This window comes from Pseudonaja textilis, chromosome 3 (genome assembly GCF_049901715.1).
Source record: "Pseudonaja textilis isolate UNSWEBS1 chromosome 3, rPseTex1.2, whole genome shotgun sequence".
Classification (NCBI taxonomy): domain Eukaryota; kingdom Metazoa; phylum Chordata; class Lepidosauria; order Squamata; family Elapidae; genus Pseudonaja; species Pseudonaja textilis.
Genome location: NC_141992.1, coordinates 110,637,557 through 110,664,901, shown reverse-complemented (window position 1 = coordinate 110,664,901; position 27,345 = coordinate 110,637,557). Strand labels below are relative to the sequence as shown.

The window sequence follows — 27,345 nt, the reverse complement described above, 5'->3', positions numbered from 1 at the left end:
CCTCAAGCTGCTCCTCTTTTGTTTTGGCTTCCTTAGCTTTCTGTTAACCATGGGGCATGCTCAGCAGTGACAGTTTTCACTCTCAAGGCTGTTTCCACAGTGGAGTCCGGGTGCTCTGTGAGGTTGCTTGCAGAGTTTCATTACTCAACTACCATTTGTGCATCTTCAGAGCACTGATGTTACCTAGTTGATAATGAAATATCTGCAAGGAAACAGCTAAGCGGAGAAAGACTCATTCCCATAGTGAAGTTTTATATTCAATCCTGAGCTATTTATTTAGAAAAGTTACATTGTTGCCTATTTGCACATGGTGACTCAAGGTGGCTTACATGAATATAAAACAGCATATATAAAAAATAAAATTAATAGAAGAAAATAATCAAATAATATAATAGCACCCCCACCCCGGCGACAGCTCCATCCCCCTCCACATTCCCCAGGCCCACTGGCAGAACCAGGTCTTCAGCCCCTTCCAGAGGAGTGTTAGGAGTGGGGGCCATTTTAATCTCTGGGGGAATGATGTTCCAGAGAGAGGGAGCTATCACAGAGAAGGCCATTCTTCTGGGTACCACCAGGTGTATCTCCCTAGGGGATGGAACCCGCAACATTTCTTGCCTCCCCACTCTAGTGGGTTGGGTAGATGTGACTGGCAAGAGATGGTCCCTCAGATAACCTGATCCCAAGCCATGAAGGGCTTTAAAGGTGACAACCAGCACTTTGAATTGGACCTGGAAGCAAATCAGCAATCAATGCAGCTCCCGCAGGAGAGGTGATACATGTACATATTCTCTTCTATTATTTCCTTACTCCATAAATCAGCCAATGTTTTGACAGTATCACTAAAAAGGCTAGAAAATTCTCAAGAAAAGTATTTGGTTCCATAAGGAAATATGGGATACGTAACTATCCATTATCACTTTGGAGATAAGTGTCTAAAATATGATCAGGAGTTACCAAGAGATCGTTCAGCTTAATAGATGTGAATGAATATCTAGAGTATGCATTTTTGCATTCATGAGTGGAGGCCAATTCGACATCTCCATCACTGCCTCAGAGGGACTTATCTCCTGAGGTGTTCCTTCCTAAACAGCTACAGTGTGAATAATGGAACCCAAAGTCAATCAGTGATCTGTAATTGTTTCCCCACAAAGGCTAGACTGCAATATCTTCTCATAACTAGCATTGCAGGTAATAATCCCAACACCAGACACAAAATTATATAACTGAGAACAGTTACAGTATTTAACTTTAAGCAGCAAAAGGGGAGTCTTCTCTGGGATACACATACACTTCCATACAAATACATACAAACAAAGCAGAATAATAAAACCATGGCTTTCAAGCCTCATTAGAAGCTTCCCAAACACTATTATGGTATTACCCCTTCTACACAGATTTTAATAGGCTCTGGGCCAACACTGAGTCAGCTATAGCCAAACAGATGGGTGGGGGAGGGGGAACCAACCTAACTTATGCTTGGCGCTCACTCACGTATTAAGAACAAATAGCTAAGGATCTCAACAACCTGTTGTAAAGGAAGGACCTTCAGACACAGTCCCAAGAAGGAAACTGGCAAGGTTGCTACTAATCTACCAGTTTCCTTCTGCCAATCTCTCTTTCTTTCTGAGATTGCAGCAAATGCTCCTGCTCCTTTACATTTATATTTAAAAAAGTAAAATTTGTGAAATTTTTAAGATTCAAATTTAATTTCTATTATACTTTGTTGAGTTCTTTTCTCATAATGAAGTTTTATATTTATTTGCTTTAGCCTCAGTTTTATATTTATTTGCTTTAGCCTCAGTAGAGGTACCTGACACAATGTTTTCCAGAGTTCATAGCAACAACACTTATTGTATTCGATAAATTGCCTCTGATGCAACCTTGAAAAATAAATAGAACCTGCTGCTACCAAGGAATCATCATTTTCCAGATTACGAGTCTCAAGTGCTGTATCATTAACTGCACAATCATTTCTCCAACATCCTCCTAACCTCACCAAGTCAGAGGGTATCAAGTACTTCCTAGCCTAACATTTAAAAAAACACAAGGAAAGCATTACAATCCTTTTTAAATATATCTTGTATTATCTGGCTTTGTGAATTGGGGCTAGGAGAAGACTGGCAGTAATCATCATTTTAACAAAGGACGAGCTAATTTTTTCATACAAAATCTATTACATAATGATGACTTGGGGGCAAATCAGGCATCAGCAAGAGGGGGTATGCTGAAATTACCAGAATAACTAAACACTGGCAACCATAAATGTGGCTGAAAAAGGTTAATGCAGATAAAATCCCCACTCCCCATCTACCACCCTATCTATTGCATCTCAGTCTTTTCACTCTGTACTACATATACACTATGCAGTTCAAATAAGTGGGCACTGTCCGGCCAAGTTACTTCTGGAAGCCCAAGAGATCAGGGTCAAAATAATTTTAGCAGCAGGGAATGGAGTCAGCACCATTGACAGTATCCAAGAGCAAGAATCTGCCCCCACCCCTACCCCCCAGCTTATACAGTTCTGGTTTGTAAAACCTCTAGCTCACTTCCCATAACCATTCCCCTCTCCTCCTCCTCCCCCAGTGACTTATGACAGCCGAAAGATGAAAAGCAAAGGGGGAAAATCTTGAAGGCTGACATTGCCACTTGGACCTTTGTTCATATTTCAGGATGCTGCTTTGATATATGACTGAATGAATGGGAATCCCATGTAAGATTAAAATATGTGTTTGATGAGTAGTTTTCCATTCTGGAAAGAGCTAGCTGTGGCCTTCTGTTATCTGAGTTTGTACTTGTTAGTTTCTGCAAGGCCAGGGAGATACAGATGTCATATAAAAAATGATAGTAGGGAACATGAAAGATGTTCCTAGAGTATTGCTATTGATTTATATGAATTTTCTCTATAATGAAATGCTTATTTTCTCCATCCTTTTTCTAACCTACATATTTTATGCTCATAAATTAAAAAATATTGTTCTTATATGAAGTTCGTGTACTATATTTTTGTAATTAAGCCAAGTGAAAATAACAGATTAACATGACAGGAATTATAATATTTATTTCTTCCCTTGTTTCTCATTTCTTGTGATTTGCTTTTTGTCTACATGATTTAAGTCCAATGTAGTTCCTCTTCAGTCAATCTGCTCTGTTGAATTGGTTCTGTTCATCCACGTGTTTGCCATATATATCCACAATTATCTGCACGAAAGTCTTATGATACGCATGAGACATCCCTCAGATTTATGGGAATTATAATAATATTCCAAATACTACAAGTCCATCTGTGCATTTTAATGTACAAAGAGAATAGACTTTTTAAATAAAACATCCTTCACATGCTTATTTAGAAGCAAGTTCTATGGAGTTTTATATGGCTTTCTGTTACCGTATTTGTTATATTAATTAATTTTGATGAAAATGAATCTTTTCCTTCACCTTCACTGCTTCTGCTTTTTCCCACATTAATTTTCCTACTTCTATTTCAATTAAAAAATATCAGCTTTGGAAAAGATCATTTAACATATTAGTACACATAATATCTTTATCAAATAATGGTTTATTTTTTCTTTATTCAAGAGTATCTTTTTCTGCCTTCAAAAGACAGAAATGCAGGTTCACACTCCAAGTATTTTAAATTCATTTTAGTTTCATCATCTGCTCTATTTTTCTGTTATATCATGCTGTCTTAAGTTTTCTCCTCTACACTATGTAGGAAATGACATGGAGATATAATTGCAACCTCTATTTGCAAAGCTCCCCAGATGAGGAAAGGGAACATTGTGTAGAAGACAATCTCAGGTAATCCAAAGCAAGCAACTTGTCAGATCCGTGTGTCTGTCATTTCTTCGTTGGAAGAAGAAAAGGGGTGGGGGGAACTGATAAAGAAATCCTTTCTTGATGTAACCTGGATATATTTAATTTTATATCGAATCTGTATAACCTACACATGATACAATGGAGGGAGAAAACCCAGATGGCCGGAACCTATCACCTCTGAGAGGCACAGCCAGGAGATGAGAAGACCATAAAAATTCCACAGTGAGATATGCCCTGGGAAAATGTGAAAAAGATTGTTCCTTACAAAAGGGGTGGGTGGGGGAATTAACATACTGGCTTTTGTTTCACTAAATACACATCGAGATAAGGGGAGGGGTTCTAAACTCCCTTATCTACCCCTGTATGCCTGAGAGACTTTAGACGCTGCTTTGAACTCCTACATGAATTGTCTCATCTCAATAAAGGATTCCTTTTGATATGTTTGGTTTTCAGAAGTTAATTCTTGGTAATTGAATCGGAAAAAGTTCTGTAGCCTGACATAACTATAACTTTGTAGTATACTAAGTATATTTTTTTCAGTACAGGGTAAGTATGTCTTTGAATCACTGAGACCAAATTGGTACCAAAATGCAATGCTAACTGAACTTTCTGCACTTACATATTGCAGTAGTTCACTCTGGAGATTATCAGCGTGCATACTATCATTTTAAGTTTCTTCCAAGGGGTCCTTGAATGTAATCAACTACATCATGCCTAGGGAATCTGATTGTCATCAGCTTACTGATAAGTGCAGCTCCAAATCTACTCTTGCTCTGTTTCATATTGAGATCAAAAAGCACTGGTGACTGAGTGGAGTCATGTGAGAGACCATATCTACATTTCCCCCCAAAAGCAGCTGTCTGCAACAACACTATCTGAAGTCTATCAAGACATTACGATTTCCAAATATTTCAGGTAGTCCAGAAGGCTAATACTATAAATGATGTTAAAAGCCACTGCAGCAGAAAAATCAATAGGGTCACCCACGCTCAATGATCTCTAAATAAAGATCACTCATCAGGCTGATCAGAACAATCAGAATCCTGTAGCCCTTTCTGAAGCCTGTTTTACAATAATAATTCACAATAATCTGCTTTTCTCAGAACTGTCACCAAGATTGCCTGAAGATGCTGGAAATTATTCTCTGTTCTAGGAAGGAGGCAAACCACTTCTGAAATCTTGCAGGGACTGTCCAGGAAGTTTCTGAGAATCAGACATAACTGAATGGAAGAAAAAAATATTGATAATAAGCTGTGTAGGTCCTTACTCATTTGTATAAGAATTTAATATACTCACTCCTAACTAATATTTAGAGTTAAAATGCACACAGCCAAAGCAAAAAGTATGTTTGATAGCACAACATCCACATCATATCTACATATAATATTCACATTTGTGCACATATTCACATTCTCACATATGATAGACATATTTTGATTAATTCTCATACACAAATACAGATGTTTCAGACACATATTCATAGTACAATGGACGAAATACCTCTTCAAAAATCAGACATGAAATAATCTACTATTAATAATAAAAAACTTTTATCAAGCCTAAGTCCTATGTGACAAGGAAGGGGAGAAGGCTGGCTGGGGAATGCCACACGGGCCAAATACCAGACATTTGCCATCTCTGCTCTAAGCCCACTAATAATGCAAATGTTGCAAATATTTTCTCTGTTATAAGCAGATTTTACTATTATAATCCTTTTGTACCATTTAGGAGGATTTTTAGTCCAACTGTATCTTTTTCCTTTGCTTTTATGCTTTCCTCTAAAATGCGATGAAGGTTTCTTTTCATTAAAGACAAAATAATCACCATGTCTGAATATATTTTATTTATCCAGCTTAATCTCTATGCTTACCTTTCTTTTCTGACCTCTTTTTTTTACAGCTGCACTTTGTTTTTGTGTTCTTCAAGGAGTTTGGATTGCCATTTTTAGTTAGCCTGAATTCTGTAAAAGATATTGTATTTGTTTAATTATTTCTTTCTAAAGTAGCATCAGACTCACTTTTAACTGTCTTGCTTACAAAAGTTATTACTGGATCTAAATATTCCTGAAGTGTATGCTAAATTTTAGCTCTGCTTTTGTGAGAATTCATAGAAATGATATTAGCAATATGGGAACTACATTTGCAAGCTATAAGAAAAAATGTTCAATTTGGAAATGTAAGAGCCAGTTTAGTCTGGTAGTTAAGGCTCTAGGCTGAAAATTGGAAGCCTGTGAGTTCTAGTCCCACCTTAGACATGAAAGTCAGCAGAGTAACTTTGGACTAGTCATTCTTTCTCTCTCGGCCCAACCCACTTCTCTGGGTTGTTGTGGGAAAAAAAGAAGGAGGGAGGAATATTAGGCATGCTTATTGACTTGCATTATTTATAAAAACAATAAAGGCCGGATATACATTTTAAAAGTTATAAGAAAAAATTTCTCCTATTTCCTTCAAACTCCTGGTTACCATCTCACATAGTGTCATCTCTCGTCCAGGCCACTTCTGATACTTTTTGCCATTTATAGAACTTTACTTCCTCTTAAATACTATTTACACCCTTTTTTTAAATTCTAACATTTAAATTCTAAAATATGATTTTGTATTTGCTCTGAAATACATACTATATATGCGTACTACTGGAATTTGCCTCTTTGTACAATAATGGGTAAATTGTTTTCTTGAAAGTAGGTTGAGATGTTATAGTTTTTAATCAATTAGAGAATGGCAGGCGGCTGTAATTATCTTAGATTTTAGGCTGTGTGGCGATCCAAAAGCAGTTAGAAATTCTAGATATGAATGCTGAACAATTAGTGCACCTGAAATTTTCAACAAGTTGCTCTAATAATCTATTTTAAGAAAAATCTGCCAGAAGCCTGTTTTAAACATTTATGTGACATGCTTATGAGATTTCTGTGAAATATTTGAAAGAATGCTTCAATTGCTTCCTCACATCTTCTGGACAAAGTTACGTAGTATTAAGGAATAAAAAAAACAGCTGCCACCCCCAGCCCAGTGAAAATATAAAAAGCCATTAATTTTCTATCTCTATCTATCCATCCATGATTCATCAGCCTCCTCAATTGTCCAAGCAACTCCAGGTATTTTTTACTATGTAGAAATATTAATAAAACAGTAGAAAACATTAAACTAAATATATCACTAAAAATCAAGCAATAAAGTCCCAACTTCAATGAGAATTTCCAACAGTCCTACCCCAAGGCATGATGGAAAACTATGTTCTATAGTCTTTCCTTAACAACAGGGTCATGGCTGGGTGGATTTGGCTAAAAGATACTACCCCACAGGGCAGGTGTAGACATAAAAAATACTTTCAAGGTACTACAAAATGATATGATATTAACAATGGGATCTTGAATATGCCCACTCTACTAAATCTATAAGACAAGGATACATAACTGGAGAAAGGAAGTCAACAGGTCCTGAATCATGAAGGGATTTATAAATGATGACCAGTACTTCTACCCAGAAGCAATACAATTCATGGAGCAGAGGTGTTTCTGATTGAACTGAAGTAGGCCCATTACCACTAATGCTCCTGAATTCTTGATCAGTTATAACTTCAAAGTGATCTTCAAGTACAATTCTAGGTAGTGTGTGCTACAATAATTCAATCACAAAATGACTAAAGCATGGGTAACCATGAGTTACTCCTGATCCAGGAAAGGATGTAGTTGCCACATACTGTAAGATGGAACCATACAAAGGGGCTCCAGGGCACATCTATTATCAACTGCATGTCATTTCCCAGGCAACCTTAATAAATAAGGACAGACACTGATCTAATACATACATACATATCCTTACTAACAAACTCAAGGATCCCATTTAATTTCTTGAGATTCACAGGCTCAAACTCTGCTTAAATTGCAAGGTAATATCTTGCCCAGCCAAGCTTCTCAGAGAACCTCCAGGATTAGCAAACAGGGGAGCATGCTCAGATGCAATTCTGTCAAAGGCTATTGTCATTTCAGAGCCTAAGAAAACTCCCCAAACACTAGCTGAAACCCAACTTGATCCATCAAACCTCGAAACCAATTGATAAGGCCATTCTTCTTACAATGCATGTGTGTGTGTGTGTGTGTGTGTGTGTGTGTGTGTGTGTGTGTACTAAACAGCTCCAAATAAATCAAAAAGTGATCTGACTATAAGATAGATGTTCCCCATCACCAGATCACACAGCAATTGCCCTGAGACAACATGTGACCAGTGACAAGTGTCCATCCCACAATAATCTTAGTGAGGTCCATGATTGCCTGATGATCATGCACATTAGATTCTGCACTGAACTGAGGCAAAATTAACTCTTCTAGAACCAATATCATAGTAAAATTCACAGCAATAGTAAGCAGCTTTGCAGGATGATAGATGTAGCAAGGAGGCTGGTAAAACAAGTAGTCTCAAATGAACCCTAGAACCCGATTTAATAAGATCTTCCCTTATCATGGGGCCATGCCTTTGAAAGCTACTAGAAAGCCCCTCAAATAACAGTAGTCACTGCGTTCTCCCTGTTTTCGGATTGTGGCATCATTGCCTATGCATTCAATCCACAACTTTCATTTTGGAACCAACCCTGAACTACAGAGCTAATGACTAAAAATATCCATTTTTCTCTCAGCTTTCCCCGCTATCTGGCATGCTGAAGAGTTCAGGAGAATTCCAAAACTTGCTTTTTCTTTAGTAACCTTTGGCTGGTTGTACTAAAGGGGTTACCCAAAAATAGAAATGAATGTGACAGTAACAATAGGTTTCAACTGTTCAATTTTCCCTCTGAATCTATCTTTCAATTAATTTATTAGTTTCCTAGCAACCAATCTCAATTTTCTATTCTTACAAGTAATGCTTCTTTCATTTCCTGCCGAGATGCATCCCTCTTTCAAAGCAGCTGAGATTTAATGTCTTCCTGTGGCGTTTGAATCACATTATCCTTTCCTTTTTTGCTTCTTTTGTGCACCTCTGTGTTTTAGTTTTGAACACAGAAAATAACAAAAGCACTTGAAACTCTCAACTGCAAAATAGGATGTGTGGGATGGTGCGGCATACACAACTAGCATATATAGTAAAATCTGAAACAGCCCCAGCTGTACTTCATGAATTAGTTTCCATTTTCAGCTTACTACATAGTGTAAACTACACAAGATTTTCTACAAACAATTTTAAAATATACATTAAAACATATATTAAAATAATAATTAAGGTTTAATAAATAAAGACAACTAAACGGGGTCTTCAGGAATGAATTATCTAAACTATCATGTCTAAAAATATATAGCAGACGTCTTTGACACATGAATAGGAGTTATCTCAAAATACCTTGAAAAGGATTATTCTATATATGAAGGGCAACAGAAAAAAAGCATTTGGCTCAATTAACTTTGGTCTTGGAGATCAAAACTAAAACTTGTTCATGTTTTCCGGGATCAGTTTCAGATTAACAATTACCAAATTTTGTTTGTATTCACATAACATACTAAGCCATAGTTTGGGTACTTATAGTTTCTTGAATAAAAATGTGATCAGGTACAGTAAATATGATATAGTAAAGTACAAATAGTGATTACAAATCCAATATACTACAGGCAGTCCTCGCTTAACAATCATTGGTTAAGTGACTGCTCAAAAGTACAACAATGCTGAACAAAGGGTCTTACAACCCATGCCTAAAGTTACAGCTGTTCTAGTCTCACCAGATTGAGATCTGGGTGCTCGCAATCATGTAATGGTCATTTGTAATCTTCCCGGCCAGCTTCCCTGGAAAGTCAATAGGGAAACCAGTGGGGAAAGTCACAAGCCATTGCTACCTGCTGAAAGACTCCTGGTTTCTGGAGACTGGCTAAAAATGGTCTGTCCTGAAATCCAAACTGGATTTTGGCATAGAACGTTTGCAACGTGTGCATTGATAGTCAGCCCTGGAAGCCAAAGAGAGTCCTCTTGTCTTTGCGGACTGGCTGCAAAGCCCCATGCTTCAAACACTCCATGCCAAAATCCTGTTCGGATTTCAAGATGGATGCAGCAGCAAAGGGATCAGAACAAAAGGGCTGCCCACCACAGGGATTCAGCCCCACATGGGACCAAGTCTCTCTGGCAGGCAGCTCTTTCACTCTGTCTGCATAACAATCCAGGAGATCACTTAATGACTTCAACAGGGAGCACCAGGATTGTAGTCATTGAGTGAAGCAGGCACATGACATCTCATTCACTCAACAAAGATTCCAGTTCAACTGCTGCTGTAAGTTGAAGATAACTCCTAAAGAGATTGACATTTTATGTTGAGAATCTATATTTTGTGACAGTATGTTATGTGAATCTAGCCTTCTGAATTCACTGTGGTATTGAAAAGATCTTCAGAGACAGCATCAGTATTCCACAAGACTAGTTTTTTTTTCTTTGAGAAAGAGAACAAACCAATGTAAGATATTATAGTTCCATTAAAAAAGTAACAAATCAACAAAAAACCAGAAAAAATGCAAATACTAATTCAAGCAATTTTATATTCATGTTTCATTTATATTTCATTTATTTTAATATCTCTGAGATTGGTAGAAACTCAAAAAGTTAAGATAATGGAACTGAAACTTCAATAGCATATGGATTGATGTCATCATTCAACCTCACCAAAACAAGAATCAACTGGATATCAGGGTTGACAGACAAGCTACAAACATAAAATTTTAGGAAAGTTTGTAAAGATTTTATTTTAAAGAAGGGAAGAATAAACTGGGTGGGAAATAATTTTATGGTTCATTATAGGGCTGGATCTAGTTAGTACTTGGAGATCACGAGATAATTACAGTGCTGTGGATTAGAATGGGAAGTCAAACAGACATTCAAGAAGAAGACAATGGCAAAACTCTTCCAAATTCTTGGTAGGAAAACTATATGGAAATAGCTATATAATTTCCAGAAATTTTAATTAATAAAGTATTTATTAGTCACCCAATTCCAATGTATTCTGGAAAGCACACAAAACTAAACAAGACATAAGACATAAAAAAACAGCTAAAATATTAAATCAACAATAACAAGCAAATAAAAAACTGAATTCTTGATGGATGATTCTACATCATTCTTGGGCTTAACGTGACAATAATTAAAACAACAAATGCAAGACAGTTGGTCTCATGGTTAAGACACCAGGATAGATAGCTGGAGACTGTGAGTTCTATTCCGGCCTTAGCCATGAAAGCCAGCTGGGTGGCCTTGGACCAGTCATTCTCTCTCAGCCCAACTCACCTCACTGAGTTGTAATGGCAAAAATAGGAGGAAGAAAGTGTGTTGGATATTGTTCACCACTTGAGTTATTTATGAAAATAATAAAGTTGGGATATAAATTAAAAAATTAAATAAGTAATTGGCAGCCCAGACTAAAATTTTCTAATGATAAAACCCACAAAACAAAGCAGGGTTCATCAAACAAACAACAAACATTAGCCCCAGACCTGGGACCAAGCCAGGTTTTTGAAACTTTCTAAAATCCTAGGAGAGACAGTGCTGGTTTTATCTCGTGAAGGCACGACAAACTGATCAAGACATGAGGAAATCTCCATCTCTCTCCATCAGTGGTGTGAACTGTAACTTGATTTTCTCATAAAATTACTGTGTTTAAGTTATAAAATTCAGAAATATGAATAGAGGGATAATTTTGCACAAAATATCAGATTACCAAGAATTCAACTGCAACATACAAGACTTATTAAAATATATTATTTTAGTAACTACAGCAAAATTGAGTTTCAAAATGAAATTTAGAGCTTACATATTTCAGTAAAGTATTATGCTTGCTTTCCACTGTTATTTGTAATTCTGCAAAAACTTTAGATCTGCTGAGTCTCATGTACAATTAGGACAATCAGTTTCTAATTGAATTTCTACAGGAATAAATGGTCTGTTACGCACTTTATTATTTCTCTAGTCTTTTGAGACGTAGTCAGGTTAACAAGAGCAGAGCAATATTTATCAATATTGACAAAAGTAAATAAGAGCACCTACAAGTACAGAACACACTGGATCCTCTTTCTTCTCTTGTGCCAAAGAAATATGGCAAAATTTCTTTTCTCCTCAGTTCAAATAGTTATTAATCTTTCTATATTGCACTTAGAAACATTCTCCCTTGTTTTAAGGAACAAAGTTCAGGTTGAATAAAGGGTTTGAATATAAAAATACCTTGTCTGAAATTTTTATTCATAATTCTAAAACAAAATATTTTAAAATTTTCATTTTTCTAATTAAAAATGCATGAAAAAAATAAAACTTGTTTCATTTTTCTCAGTTCTTTGAATTCCTGGTCAAAGTTTTTTCAGCTGTGCAGAAATTTGAGCAAATAAGATATAAAATATAAAAGCAAAGTGCTCCATATTTTGGTTATTTATTTATTTTGGCACTTCCAGGTTAGTCTTGACTCCTGGTAACTGTTTGAATTAGTCTCTGTAGTTTTCTTGGCAATGTTTTTTAGAGATTGTTTCCCAATGCCTCCTTCCTAGGGCTGAAAGTGACTAGCCCAAGGTCCTCAGGTTAACTTTATATTCAGGGCAAAATTAGAACTCCTGGCATCTCAGTTTCTAGTCTGATGTCTTAACTACCATACAAACTATCTTGCATTATTATTTTAGTTACTGTCACTCTAAGCCCAAGAATGATGTAGAATTCCCAGCAAGAATTCAGTTTATTCGCGTATACACAGACATTCTCACCCCAATAGATATACCCTGGAAAATTCTATGGCTGTACCAAGTCTCTTCTTCAGCTCCCAGCTGTGCTGCCTCTTTTTTCCCTCACTCCTTTCTGGATTGTGTTCCATCTTCCTGGGAAACTGCCACTTCATTGTGGTCCCTGTCACACCAGCTCCCCTCCATCTCTCAAGGTTACCCATTAAAACTAATTTGCTCAGTTTTTATTTGACAGTTTTCATTGTAATATATAGTTCATTAAGAAGATGAGATGTTATGTTGGAATTATCACACTACTCCTTTTTATTTTATATACAACAGCACTTGCATTTAGGCTACCACCTACCCAAATGCATGTTGCTGAAAAAGAGGACTACTGGTTTAACTGAATATTTACATGTGAAGGCTGTTTCCTACTCAACAATATATCTCAACAATTTTCTCAGCAGTTGGTCTCTGTTGGTGTTGACAGGATGGGAGGATCTGAATGAAGCAGAAGAGACTCAGGCTCAATCCTGACAAGACTGGAGATCTTCCGTCCTTGTTCATGGATAGGATTGGACTTTGATAGGATTGCACCACTCAAGACTGGTGTACAACCTGATGGTTGCAGTGGACTCACAACTCCTACTCAAAAAGCAGATGACAGTTGTAGTCAAATGGTCTTTGTGCAAGCACATCTACTGCACCAGTTGTTCCCTTTCCTGGATTAGGAGCTAATTTAGAAAGATGCCTTAATCACCTCACAAATGAATTACTGTAATGCATTCTACATGAGGGTCCCTTGAAGACCATTTGGAAGCTCCTGCTGGTCAAGAATGCAGCAGCGAGGGCAGCATTGAACATCCTTCAAAATTTCCAAAAAAGTTCAAAATTTGCCCCTACACATTTGGGGAGCTCTTGGGGGAATGCTGGCAAGTTGCATGTTGTACCTTGTGTTCTTTCATCCCCTTCTTCATTAGCACACAATCACGTACAAGCTTAAACATAAATAATGACACATATGCTTCAGGTACTTGGAGGTAAATAACCACGCGTTCCTTGCCAGACTCTTACTTTGCTGCCCATCTAGCTTTCCAGCCCTATTTTCCACTAATGTTAGGGACAAGTCTTCTGAGCTGATAGATATTATTATTTCTTAGTAACATCCAATTCAGTACTGTTTCTCAAGTATTGCTAATTGAGAAGCTAATTAATTACATGCAGCCCACTTTAATGCATGCTTTAATGCTAAATTTCCTGGTTTAAGTATCATCTAGCCATGGATTTCTATTTCTGTGAGAAGGTTTGCACAAATAGACAATTCCATCCAATTCTATTGTTTTGTGGTTAGTTTTAAATCATTGGAAAGAGAGTAGAATATAATAGAAATAAAACACATTTAACCTACCAGTCCTACAGATAATTATGCTCTTGTTTCCTCACACCTTTATTTTAAAAATGTACTATCTACCATTTATCCCTTGGTAAATTAGAATAGGATTAATTTTTAGCACAAGGCAGCAGAAGCAAATCCTATTCTAATTCTGTACTCAATGATGTCACAATTAAAATTAGAAACTCAGCATGTGGGCAAAGCTTTTTTATTCATTACAATGCTATAATAGACATAGAACATGGGAGTTCTGTCCTGACCTTATAGGTTTGCCTCCCCCTAATTTCTAATTTCCTGTATATTTTCATTGTAAAAATTGGGGGATTTTTAGCTGAAATCTTTATGCACATACTAATTTTACAGTAATCTGAATTAAGAGCAGTGAGATTGGGAGCAGAGATTGTATATTTAGAATTAATGCTTTTTTAATCTCTCTAGTTTAACAGCATTAAAATGACTTTCAAGGTTTGATTCACTTAATATTCATTTGAACTAAAACAAATTGAGACTGGAGCTAATGTGAATCGTGCTAATCATATAGTACACTAATTGTTTGACCAAGAGGGAGCAATCTGCAAATTTCAGAATCCCTTTCTTGCAGCTCCCGGATCTTCTATTATTACATTGCTGAGTGAGACTACTAAAAATCAATGTGGTCATTTCCCTCCATGTTTTCCCACAATTTTGAAGTAAACATGAAGCAACAAAATGTAAGAAAACAAACAAACAAGCCTCCAAAATAGAAGACATTGGCCTTAGTCATGTTTAACAAAAAACCCCAATATGTTCCAGCATGAAATAGTTTCTCTTTGATTTCTAGGAAAACTAGAATATAAGCAACAAACATACCTCCACAAAGAACTCTCCAACACTTTGCCCATATCAGTGTGGTAATACTTGGTAAGGATCAGAATTACCTAAAACAAAACATGCAAAAAGAAAACTAAGCTATACATATACATATATACATACTTAAATTATACATATTAACATGCAAAAAAATAAACAAACTCATAACACTTAAATTCTAAGAAGTATTAAATTATCCATTGTTATCACTTCTTTTTAAAAAGTTGAGCATGGCTTCTTTGCCTTTTTGTGGTGAGAGAGGTATCAAAGGGGCTTACTGCCAAACAGACAGATCTAGGTTTGCATTGTAAACCAAGTATGTCTCAGAAAATCAGATTGATGCAGCTATTTCTTAGAATTATGAAATTAAATGGACTTATTCCTTGCAAAGTGTACATAGGTTTACAGTTTAAATTAACATATACAATACAGATCTTCTTAATGAACATTATAAGTAAACTATAATTAAACTTCTAGTCTTTAGATGCATTCTCACATAATGCTAAGGCATCATGCAGTTTATCTGTTTCTTATACTTGAACTCATCCCATAAATAAAATTGAGGGGGGTTTTTTCTGGCAAAACATCCTTTGAATCCTTGGCTTAGAAATGTATGTTCACAATGTATGTTCTTATAATCGCTGAAGCAGAACCTATGGTTTGCTCTGAATTGTTTGTGTTCCTTATTCAAGTCCCCTACCAAGGAAGAGGTGGGAGGCAAGGCAAGCTGTCCTACTGCTCACTTGTTCTCAATGAAGTTTTTCCTAAATTAGCTCTTTGGCTATGTTCTGCTTGGTAACAAATGTTACTTAATGCCTCCACCCTGTCTTTTAAGACTGGCTGCCTACCCTTTCAGCTCTACATCCAGCAGAACGAAAGAGATCTCAAAAGCAAGAGAAAGTAGGGTTGGTCAAGCCTATTTTGAGCTTCACAATACCTGGAAAACTGATAGATGTTCATTGTACAGAAAAACTTTCATTTTTTTTTCACTGCTCTTTTCCTCCAAGATAGTCTAGAGCAGGGGTGTCCAACCTTGGCAACTTTAAGACCTGTGGACTTCAACTCCCAGAATTCCTCAGCCAGCCAGAATTCTGGGAGTTGAAGTCCACAAGTCTTAAAGTTGCCAAGGTTGGACACCCCTGCTCTAGAGGTCTTCTGGAAACCAGATAAATGTGTGCTCAAATCAGCTATTGTATTACACTGGGACTTTAGCAGGGTCATGCCACTTTTTTTTTTCCTAAGAGAACTTTAAGGATGAATATCTAGCTCACTACTGGAAGGCAATTGTCCTGTTGATCTGACCCTGAACTAGGTTTATATTTTCTCTAATTATAGGCTTTGCTGTATTAATCATTACGGGTCCTTATTATTCAATTCCAAAGGAACCGAGGACATACATATTCCTTTTCCAAAATTAGTTCCTTTTCCAAAACAGCTCTTTGGGGTCATGCCTAATCAGGGTCTAATATATCACAGGTTCTAGTATCTCGATGAAAATTTAGTTCTACAGCAGAAAACTATAGATTCTGTTTTGTAACTGGCCAAATTTGATGCTTGATGGAACTTTTTCCTCCCAAGACTAAGATGTAGTTTAGGAAACTATGCAGTAATTCCACAACTCTGTCTCATAATTGCCCATCACTCAGGAGAGTCAGCATTTGGATCTAGAAATGCATATGAACTATCAGACAGATGCTTATTTTTAGTAACACTCTGGTTAAATGTTTAATTTAGTCAGCTTAATCAGTGTTGCTGTTAATTATATTACTGCAGAAGAGGAGAGTGAGGAAATTGAGTAGGGTGAAAGTGATACATGACTGAAAACTGCAATTATCTTTAAATGAGTCCCAGAGGGAAGGAAGAGATTGGTGAAGTAGGACAGATGAAAGAAAAGATCATCCAGGTTCGTGATCAGGGGTGGGTTTCTACCGGTTCTGTCCACCTCTGTAGAACCGGTAGCTCTGAAGAGCAGCAGACAGAACCGGTTCTATGTCTGCTGATGCTTTTGCTCACCCGGCCGCTCGGGCTCTTACCTGACCTTTATTTCCTGATTTTTCAACTTCAGCTGCCCAAGGAGCCACAGCTGCAGTTAAAAAAACAACCAGAAAAGAGGGCTGTTTCAAAGGCTGCTTCTTGGCATGCAGCATGCTGATGCGTGGCTCACAGAGGGCAGGGAAGCTCGTAAATCCTGAACCAGTGGTTAACCCTGTCGTATCCCACCCCTGTTGGTGATACTAGTTCCTGCCCTATACCCACAACAGAACTGAACAGAAAAGGACTGAGGTCTTGGCTATAACAAAAATACCAACAAGGAATAATTCAAACCCCTACATGGGAAACTGCTTCAGAGGGCAATAGAGAAGTAACCATGAATGACACAAAGTAACAAAGATCAAACTTAGAGGGTGGAATCTGGTTTGCAGGAAATCAAGGAGAGAAAGGAGAACAGAAGTGGAGATTTTCAATTGGCTCCTTCAGAAAAGAATTCATGGAGACCAGTGACATGGAGAAAGAAAAGAGTGGCAGGGAGAGAAGGAATACCATGGCTGCAGAAAGGAAGTGACCCAGAAGCAGAGCTAGATTAATCAAACCTGGACTTGAACTTTTCAGATCACATGTTACAGATGCAGCTGAGAAGGGCCGAAGTGTTCTTGTCTCGTGTTATGATTTTATTAGGTAATGCATGATAATACTGCATGGAGAGCAGGGAAAACCTCCTGGAAAGATTTGGAGGAAGCTAGCTATGTGGCTGAAGGCAAAAGAAAGTATAGTTAAGTATTAGGGTAGACACAGGGGTATCTGGTTAATACAACATGCTTGCTTGTATGCATCAGTGTAAACCAAAGAGTGGGGCTGAATGGAGCATGTGAAGATAGATGGGAGAAATTATTGTCTGTCTCTGGAGCTAAGGCAATCGGGACCCAAACTGGGATAGTGACAGGCAGGAGAAGTTACAACACATCACCCTGGGCATGTTTCTGCAGAAGAAGGGGACATCCCAGTTCTAGGGCTGCTTGTAAAGGACAGATTATAATCAGGTTGCATCCAACTCTGATATGATGGTGGATGAAGATGCTGATCTGGTAGATATTACTAAGAGTTGGCTGGGCAGTGATGATCAGGAAATTGTCTACCTGGGCTTCAGTCTATAGTAACTGCAATGACAGTGCTGGGGAGGGCAAGTAACCATGGTGGTATACAAGACATGTTCTTTTTTTACCTGCTCCCTACTGAAGGTAGGAACAGATAATTAGCCGTTTTAAGAATGTGGTGGAAGAAAATTTCATACAGAGGGAGAATGGGGAAAAGAGACAGAGAGAGGAATTGCACATACACATTTCATTCCTCATAAGAGCACATATTTCCTCTCAGGTTGACAGACACATTTAAGATCCAATAAACAGGGCATACTTTCAAAATACCGGTGGACTCAGGATAAAGTGTGGCTTAATTAAAACATATAGATAGTCCTCATCTTAAGACATTCATTCTAATTCAGAAAGAATTAAAAAAATAAACAAAACTGTCAGACTTGACTGAATTTGAAAAGTTTCTAACACAACATTCAGAAGCTCTGTTTATAAGATTATAGAAATATGACTTAGAAACTGAAAAATAATTTTCTTAAAGTTTCAAATATTTCATAAAATGAAATAAAATACCTTAAAAAAAGAAAACAGACTACTTAGAAACTCTGGACTATATAAAAGTGCTTAATATAGTTAATTTCCCCTTTGTACATTAAGAAAATTGATTTAAAAGTTAAATTGTGCAGTGACATAAATATATATGCATGATTGGTTTGCATTAACATATAATAAAGATTTTTTGTGGCAGATTTTTCTTAATTTTTCCTTTAAATTCTTTTAAATTTAAAACCATATTATTTAAACATATCTTTTTAAATATCAAGAGAAGTATTCAGTTGCTATTTTAAAAAAGTAATAAACTATACCAGATATAAAGTAACTCATTGCAAAGATTATACTGAGTGTATGTTTGCTATTTGAGTTGCTTTATCAATCAGCACATTTAACCTCTTTTTGAAAAAAAATGAGTACCAATGCTCAATATATCTGCAGTTATGGAAATTACATTATCATTCCATCTTTATATAAAAGATGAACAATAGCCTTTAATTTTTATTTTAAATAAACAGCTGCTGTCTCCTTTTACATGATGATGTACAGTGATTCCACAAAAATTGAATGAATTAGTTGTGGTAGTTCACTGACACCCCCCCCCCCCATCCTGCAAATCTTGTCTAAAATGCGTCATTAATCTGGAAAAGCACAAAAAATGAAATAACCAACACAGAATACCTCCACATTATGAAATAATTGCCTCAATTTTAAGACACATTGTTTTTGGTCGATGGATATTAATTGGTATTGGCATTTATGGAGATTTTTAAACTCAGGTTTAAAGATCAATACTCTTTCCTCCAAAATCATGTTCTTAAAAAACTATCATAAAATGAAATAGGATGGGAACTGAGTTCTAATTTTCATGAGTAACAACACACCTCTCATCCAAATGGGATATCCTAGAGAATCTCAAAATGTGGTTCCATTCTTACATTGCCAAGAGAAAGCTTGTGTCTCTTTGTGTGCAAGCATGCACACACATGTCCATTTGTAATCATCAAATGGGGTGGGGGAGGGACAGGGACAGGGACTGGATGAGTCCCAATGTGGTCCTGTAATAGGGAAATCTGGAACAAGCAACATTTCTACGTGTAAAAGGGGAAGAAGATTCCCTCCTTTCACAATCCTTAGAGTTACACCGGGCATACAAAATATCCAAGTTGAGAGAGATTTAAACGGCCAAATATACTTCCACTGACATCTGGGAGATCATGAAATTGATATTAAAAAACGGGGTTCTTGTTTCTAACAGGCGGGGGAAGGAGCAGAGGAAAGAAATCTCGTTGTTTTTCTGGAGCCGGTGTTTGGAGCAGGCCCCGTCAGAGATATTAACTTATTCCAAGCAATTCGGAAGCAACGGCATTTTGTCTGCTTAATGAGCCGAAGCAGGCAAAACCCAAGAAAACGTGAGTCCCATTCGCCCGTTTACCGGTACACGTCAAGCTTTCTTTCCCCGGATTGGAAGCCTTGAGGTCTGTCTGACCAGTTGAGGATGGAGCGTGCTTTAGAGACGACGGGAAAAGCCTCCGCTAGGCTTCCGAAAGGCATCCTTAGAGGAGGGCCGAAGAGGGTCTTCCCTTCCCCACCCAAAGGTGGCACACGTCACTCCCCCTCCCCCTTCCCGCTGAAGGCGAGGGCGCCATGAGGACTCCGCTCTCCAAGCAGGAAAGCCCGCAGCTGGAGGGGCGATCCCAGCTCGCAAGGAGAGCGGCGCCGACGAAGCACTTACGCTGCTATTGTCGCCCGTCCAATGCACCATCGCTTGGTTGTGAGCCGCGTCACCTTTTAGGACGAAAGAGGTGCTAAACAAGGAAGCCGACTCCGGGGCTCCCGCGGTACGATCCCGCAGGCCCTCCTCCTCCTCCTCCCGCGGGCTGCTCCGTCTCTGGCGGTGCAGCCAGTCGTGGGGACGCGCCGCCCGGGAGGCGTCCAGCGCAAGCAGCAGGAGCAGCAGCGGCAGCAGCGTTAGCGGCATCCCGAAGCTCGAGGCTCCCCTTTGCTGGAGAGCTGCTGGCGCCCCGCTCGGCCTCCGCTGCTGCACTGCCGCCGGGCAAAGACCGGAGTCTGGGAGATGAGCGAGCGCGCGGGAGGCTGAGCCCGAGATGGAGGGAGCGTCGCGATGTTGCGCTGCGTGGGAAACAACGTGTCTGAGCCTCCACGCCCAGTTCAGGAGCGGCGCTGCCCTCTGCCGGCGCTCTTTGGTGGCTTTGCTGGATGCCGAAGAGCACCCCGGCCGGCGGGCTTCATCTAGCAGACGAGACTGCGCAATTTCGCCGTGGGAGGAAAGCGTGGCCGAACAGTGGTCAGCCCCTGGATGAGAACATCTCGCTCACGCGGTCGGTTTGAAGACTTGGAGTGCCACCTTCTGAGGGAGCCCCGCAAGCAATCCAATCATCGAATAGCAAAGAATATCAAACGGCATTCTTTTGATGATAGGAAGGGGTTATGGCTTGAACTTGATGGGTAAATTATCTCGTGAGGGATAATACAGGAAGGTTACTAGTTCTGGGAAAGAATCAGACTTGGACCTATTTAATTTGTACTGGGTTGTTCCTCAGAGCTCAGAATGTCATAAATGGCTTCCATCTGTAATTTCATCCTTTCAACAACCTTCTAAAGTAGGTTATGCTGGGAACAGGAGGATTTAACAATTCAGTTTTCACTTTTGTGGTCAAGCCTGAAAAAAAAAAAAAACAGCCCTGCAAGATCAAGATTTCATCATTCCGGCATTCAGTGTCATGCTGTAAAAAGAGGCAGCCCTGAACACTCCCAGTAGAAGAACAAGTAGAAAATATGAAACCAAGATACCAATCAGAAAACAATCAACATTATGGCTATTATGCACTTCTTTGGGTTAAAATACTGAACTCAAGAGCTAGATGACAACAATGAGGATTCATTACATTAATCTTAATTTTTCTTTCAGCAGTCTATTGCAATTGTCATCAATGCACCCTAAAACTCTTAAGAATTGTGCACCATGAATATGTTCCTGTGCAAGAAAAAATTAAAAAGAAAAGTGCTGTTTCATAACACAGGTGTAATCTACTACACTACAAGCTACTTCATTTATTTGTAAAGTTTTTAAATGTTCCAACAAGAACCAATTCTAAGACCATACAAGTCCCATTCTGTGCATCGAAATAAAAATATAACAAGGCAATGTACTACCATATAACACAATAATATTGCTTATGTGAGATCTTATTGGGCTATAGCTGTTTTCAATCATGTTTTAAACATAATTTATTATTTATCCATATCATTGAATTATTACTGATAATTTTTGACAATGTATAATAAAATTATCAGATATCAATTGTTCTTCCCTTTCCACAACTTTTATTTTCTTAATTATTTTACCGTCCAGATTTTTTTCCCTATGCAATCAGTCTTTTAGAACTGCAATATCTACTCTTATCAATAGAATTAAACTACTGTCATTAATACATCACATTTAAACACAATTTATCAATTAATTCAATTTTCTAGGTTTGCTTAACATATTAAACTATTAACCATCATTATAGGCAAAGTTTATACAGGAAAGTCCTTAACTTAGGACCACAAATGAGTCCAAGATTTCTGTTGCTAGCAAGGCAGTTGTTAAGTGAGTTGTATCTCATTTTATGACTTTTGCCAGTTAAGCAAATCACTGTAGTTGTTAAATGAATCACGTAGTTGTTAAGCAAATCTGTCTTTCCCCATTGACTTGCTTGTTGAAGCCAGCTAAGATTAGAAATGATAATCACGTGACCCTGGGACAAGGCAGCAGTTATAAATACATGCCAGTTAGCTAGTGCCCGGATTTTGATCCTGTGACCATGAGGAGACTGCAAAAGTTGTAAGTGAAAGTCACTTTTTTTAGTGTTGATGTAACTTTGAACAGTCACTAAACCAGGGATCTTCAAACTTGACAGTTTTAAGACTTGTGGACCTCAACTCCCAGAATTCCTCCTCCAGTCATGTTAACTCAGGAATTCTGGGAGTTGAAATCCACAGGTCTTAAACTTGCCAAGTTTGAAGACCCTTGCACTAAACAAAATAGTTGTGAGTCGAGAAAGACCTGTATTGATTGCTAAACTAAAATGTGGTTCTTCCTGGTTCTGGTTTCTACCATTTTCTTTTATTATTTTTCTACTTCCTTAAAATAGTTTTGTTCCTAATTTGTATATTTATGCAAATATTTTTTCTAAATTTTAATGATTCTCCCCTTTTATTTCTGGACCACCATTTTAAATGCATGCAGGTGGTTTTAGGGAGTAAAATTACTACCTGTATACTACTAAGACACTTGAGTGTTTGATACTTTGTAACTTTCAGTTGGGGAAAATATTGTATCATAGGGCAATACTTTGTCAACAAAGGTACATTAAATAAGGCCTAGGACCCTGATGGCGAACCTATGGAATGCGTGCCAGAAGTGGCACACAGAGCCCTCTCAGTGGGCATGCATGCCATCATCAGCTGCTCTTCTGGCTTTTGGCATGCCAGCCAGCTGGTCTTTGTGAGTGCTGGAGCACTGGAAAATGGCCCCAAAATGGCCCCCAAACCAGGTCATTTGGGGGCTGTTTTCAGGGCATTTTCAAGCCAAAAACAGCCTGAAAAATGGTCTGAAAATTGCCCAGAAAACGGTTTGAAAATGCCCCACAAAACAGCCTGAAAACAGCCCCACAAACGGCCCCAAAACAGGCCATTTTGGGGCCAAAAACGGCCCTGAAAATGCCCCCCCCCATGACCAAAAGTGGCCAAAAGATAGGCATGCATGCACCAGCCAGCTGGTCTTGAGTTTTCCGGTGCTCTGGCACACACACATCCACACACATTTCAGTTTGGGCACTTAGTGCCAAAAAGCTTCGCCATCACTGGCCTAGGACAACTCACTGTGGCCAGCTCACTGCTTCCAGCTTGTCACTGCCAAATCGCATATGCCAATTCACTGCCTTCAAGTCACCACAAAATCTACACAGCCAACTTGCCATGGGGGACAACTCACTATGGGTGGCTGGAGAAAGATTTAGGGGGATGAGTGAATGAGTGGGGGTGGGCAGAGTGCAGACCCAGTGGCCGGGGGCTTCCAATTTCCACACACACACCCCACTCCTGCTGCCAGCACATTGAACTCCAGATTGAAAAGGCTGGGAACAGTGGTGGCAGCGGTGGTTGGGGCAGGCAGTGGTGGTAGTCAGGGATTTTCACACAATCCCTGCTGCCACTGCCACTACACCAAGCTCAAGGCTGAAAGGCCAGGGACAGTGGTAGCATGTGGAGCAAGCAGCCGGAAAGCAGCGGAGGCCAGGGGCATCCCATTTTCATAGATGCCCCGGCAGCCCCACTGCTGCTGAGCTTCAGGCCGAAGAGGTCAGGGATAATGGTGGGTGGAGTGGGAAAACAGCAACAGTTAGGGGGACGTCCCAATTTCACACACACCCCGCCACTGCCACCCCCAACCTCTTTGGCCTGGAGCTCTACACAGCAACGGCAGCAGCAGTAGCGGGGTGTGTGCAAATGGGATGCCCCCCAGCCATTGCTTCCTACCCACCCACTGCCACTGTCCCTGACCTCTTCAGTCTGGAGCTTGGCATAATGGCAGTGCCAGTGTGCAAATGGGACATCCCTGGCCGCTGCCACCACTTTCCCAGGCCTCTTTGGCCTGGAGCTCAGCGGCAGCAGCTGGGGGTGGGGTTGTGTGTGAAAATAAGAAGTCTCTGGCTGCCACTGTTGCTCTATGCTTTGTTCACCCTCTTGCTTGCCTGTCTGCTCAGCTCTGCCTCTGGCTGCCCGTGGTGAGTTGTTCTTGTGTAATTGTCCTGTGGTGACTTGGCCGAAGTGACTTGGCAGTGGCAAGCTGGTGGCAGTGAGCTGATCATGCCAAGCTGGCCGTAGCGAATTGCCTCTTTCTGCCTCAAATGGGCTAATTTATGGAATGCTGGGATGCATTAAATTTGAAATTATGAAATTTGGGGATTTTTTTTGTTGCTGTGCTACTATTTAACATTGCTGCCACACTGCCATGGTCAGCTGCAGTCACGTGATCCTCATTTTCAACATTCCCGACAGTTTTCTAAAAGTCAGTGGGGAACCTGGACGGGATTGTTATAATTGTTGGGGAAAAGTCAATGCAGAAATATTCCAGTCCCTCTGTGCTTGCACTGTGCTGACCACTCAGGTATTTACTTGCTCTCTCTACCTCTAGGCAGCTGACACTTACCTGCCTGCTGGAAAACGAAGGGAAGAGTGAGTGAGGAACAGGGATAGAGGATGGGGGGAAGAAAGGGAGAATGGAAAGGATGGGAGGAAGGATGGAAAGAAAAGGAAGGGAAGGAGGAAAAAAAGGAGATAGGAAGGATGGAACAGGAGGAAGAAAGAAAGACAGAGAAACAGGGAGGAAGATAGATTTCTATTGATTTCTTTAACCATTAGGAATTTTCTTAGTTCTAGGTTGCTTCTCTCCTTGTTAAGTTTCCATCCATTGTTACTTGTCTTGCATTCTGGTGCTTTGGAAAATAGTTTGACACCCTCGTCTTTGTAAGAGCCCCTCAAATATTGGAACACTACTATCATGTCTCCGCAATCCTTTTATTCATTAGACTAGACATACCCAATTTCTGTAACCATTCTTCATATGTTTTAGCTTCCAGCCTCTTAAACATTCTTGTAATCATTCTTGGTAAGCTCTGGCCTGGAAATCACCAGTTTACATGAGTTAGGATATTAACTGCCCTTGGGCCTTGCAAGTTCAGTATGTTGAGTCAAGATCATGGCCAAACTAATCTAGAAGCCCCAGATAAGTTAAATAGTACAAGAATAGGTTAACTAGAACTACAAGATCTAGATCAGTGGTTGCCAACCGGTGTGCTGCAGCCCACTGGTGGTCCGTGAGAAAATTTTGGTGGTCTGCAGAGAAATGTCACCCCCAGAGCAATTAATTCAGGCTGCGCAGGAATACAAGGCTGCACCACCACATGGCCCGTGGGAACCCTCCCGCCCACTCACTGCTTACCTGGCAAACTTGCCTGCTAAGTTGCTATTTTTCCTTTTTTTTCCTGACCATCAGCTGTTCTGCTGTGCCGGGAGATTTAGATTAGCTAGGAAGCAGGTAATGGTAGAATTTCTTGCTTCCTAGCTAGTTTTTAGATCTTTGGCTCTGCTTTTAAACACAGCTGAACCTCCCTTAGGACTGAAACTTCTATTATTCAGTGCAGACTCAGATAGCCAATGGCAGAAAGATGGATCTCTGAATAAATCTGTGATTCTGTGAGCAACTCAGTCTGCCTGCCTGCTTTGCCTGATTTTGGGTAAAAGTTGCTTTTTTATAAAAAATTCAATATTTACATACATGGTGTGTCAAGAGTTAATTTTGTGATTTTGCTTGCAAGCAAATTTTATGTGACAGACTCAGGTAGCCAATGGCAGAAAGATAGATGTCTGAATCTGTGATTCTGTGAGCAACTCAATCTGCCTGCCTGCTTTGCCTGATTGGGCCCTGCCCAAGAACCAGTTCAGAAATTTGAATCCCATCCCTGTCTCTGTGTGTTTGTGTGTGTGAGAGAGGGGGGGGAGAGGTTTTCAATACAGGTAATACTCAACTTACAACAGTTCATTTAATGACCGTTCAAAGTTACAATGGCACTGAAAAATGTGACTTAGGATAATTTTTCACACTAATGACCATTGCAGCATCCTCATGATCATGTGATCAGAATTCAGGTGCTTGGAAATTCATATTTCTCACCATGGCTGTGTCCCAGGGTCATGTGATCACCTTTTGGAACCTTCTGACAAACTCAAGGGGGAAGCCAGATTCACTTAATCAGGTTACTAACTGATCAACTGAGGTGATTCACTTAACAATTGTGGCAAAAAAGTTGTAAAGTGAGGCAAAACTCACTTAACCGAAATGTTAAGCTCAATTGTGGTCATAAGCTGAGGACTACCTGTACTTCATTTGCTTGCTGACATCCACGTTTAGGCATGACTTCTTTTATGAAAAAATGGAAGAAAACTTCAGGCTAACCTTGTCTTTTAGTTTGCAGGCAGGCCGATAAAAAGTGAAATTAGAAAGGTCTTCCAGCTGCATTGAATGGGGCATTTTCATCACTCCCTTCTAATTGATTGGGAGAGATTAAATTAGTGCAATAACTGATAAGAGAAGCTAAACCTTTTGCCAATTTGTTTTGTTTCATTAAATATTTTAAAAAGTCAGGAAACACCTCAGGGATGACTACCCCCATCCAATTGGAAATGACACTCTGGCATGGGATCAGTGAGCAAAGTTCACCCCAGATGTCGCTATAGTTAATGTGTGCCACGTAAATTCAACCAAGACTTAAGTTTAGTATCTGTTACAGCTTTTTCAGAAAAGTATTGCTAAGCTTGTCAGATACTGGCTAGATTTGCAGTACAGAGTAGCTAAAGACTAATGAATTAGTCTTCATTTAATGAATTCACGTGTTGTGATGGTTGTTTTAAGTCAGAGTAGAAACCCGGGCAGACAGTTTGGTACAAGAGAGCCAGATTAAGCATGTTAGCTAAGGCAGCAGACTAAAAACCGAAAACTAAGATATTTTTAGTTCCGCTTTAGCGGCAAAGCCTGGGTGACCTTAGGTCAGCCCCTCAACTCTTCGGGAAGAGGCGGCGGCAAATCGCTTCCGAACTCTTGGCAAGAAAACGGGAAGGATTACAGCGCAGGTGGCCGCCAGGAGCCACGCGCATATACACTTGAAAAAGAGAGACACCCAGGCCCCAGAAGCATCATCCTGTTCAATTTGATTTTGTATGTTGCGGGAGGACCGACATTTTCTTCTTCCTTCGTCGGGAAAGGGAGCTGCTACTCAACTGCGACTCCGCCGGCAAAACGCTGACCGCTTCACCTCCTTAAAACGAAGCCTCCCCTTACGCTGCACGGGACGACCGCGTGCTCTTCGTGGCACGTGGTTTCAAAGGTGCTCCTAATTGGCTAAGTGAGCCGCCAAACA

At 39.4% G+C, this 27,345-nt stretch overlaps 1 protein-coding gene across 4 annotated transcripts in view; it reads right to left on the bottom strand.

Moving 5' to 3' along the window:
- SORCS2 (sortilin related VPS10 domain containing receptor 2) overlaps nt 1–20,736 on the bottom strand; it is a 145,887-nt gene extending 125,151 nt beyond the window's left edge. For 2 of the 4 annotated variants that reach the window (XM_087930597.1, XM_087930598.1), the window contains exons 1-2: nt 20,097–20,657; nt 14,721–14,788 (exon numbers count right to left, since the gene is read on the bottom strand). In XM_087930597.1, the coding sequence (XP_087786723.1) occupies nt 14,721–14,788; nt 20,097–20,342 (314 nt within the window). In that variant the 5' untranslated portion in view covers nt 20,343–20,657. Of the gene's footprint in view, nt 1–14,720; nt 14,789–19,796; nt 20,028–20,096 lie in introns of those variants that run through there. The other 2 variants (XM_087930599.1, XM_087930601.1) reach the window with 2 other exon arrangements.
- Nucleotides 20,737–27,345: the final 6,609 nt, after the last annotated feature.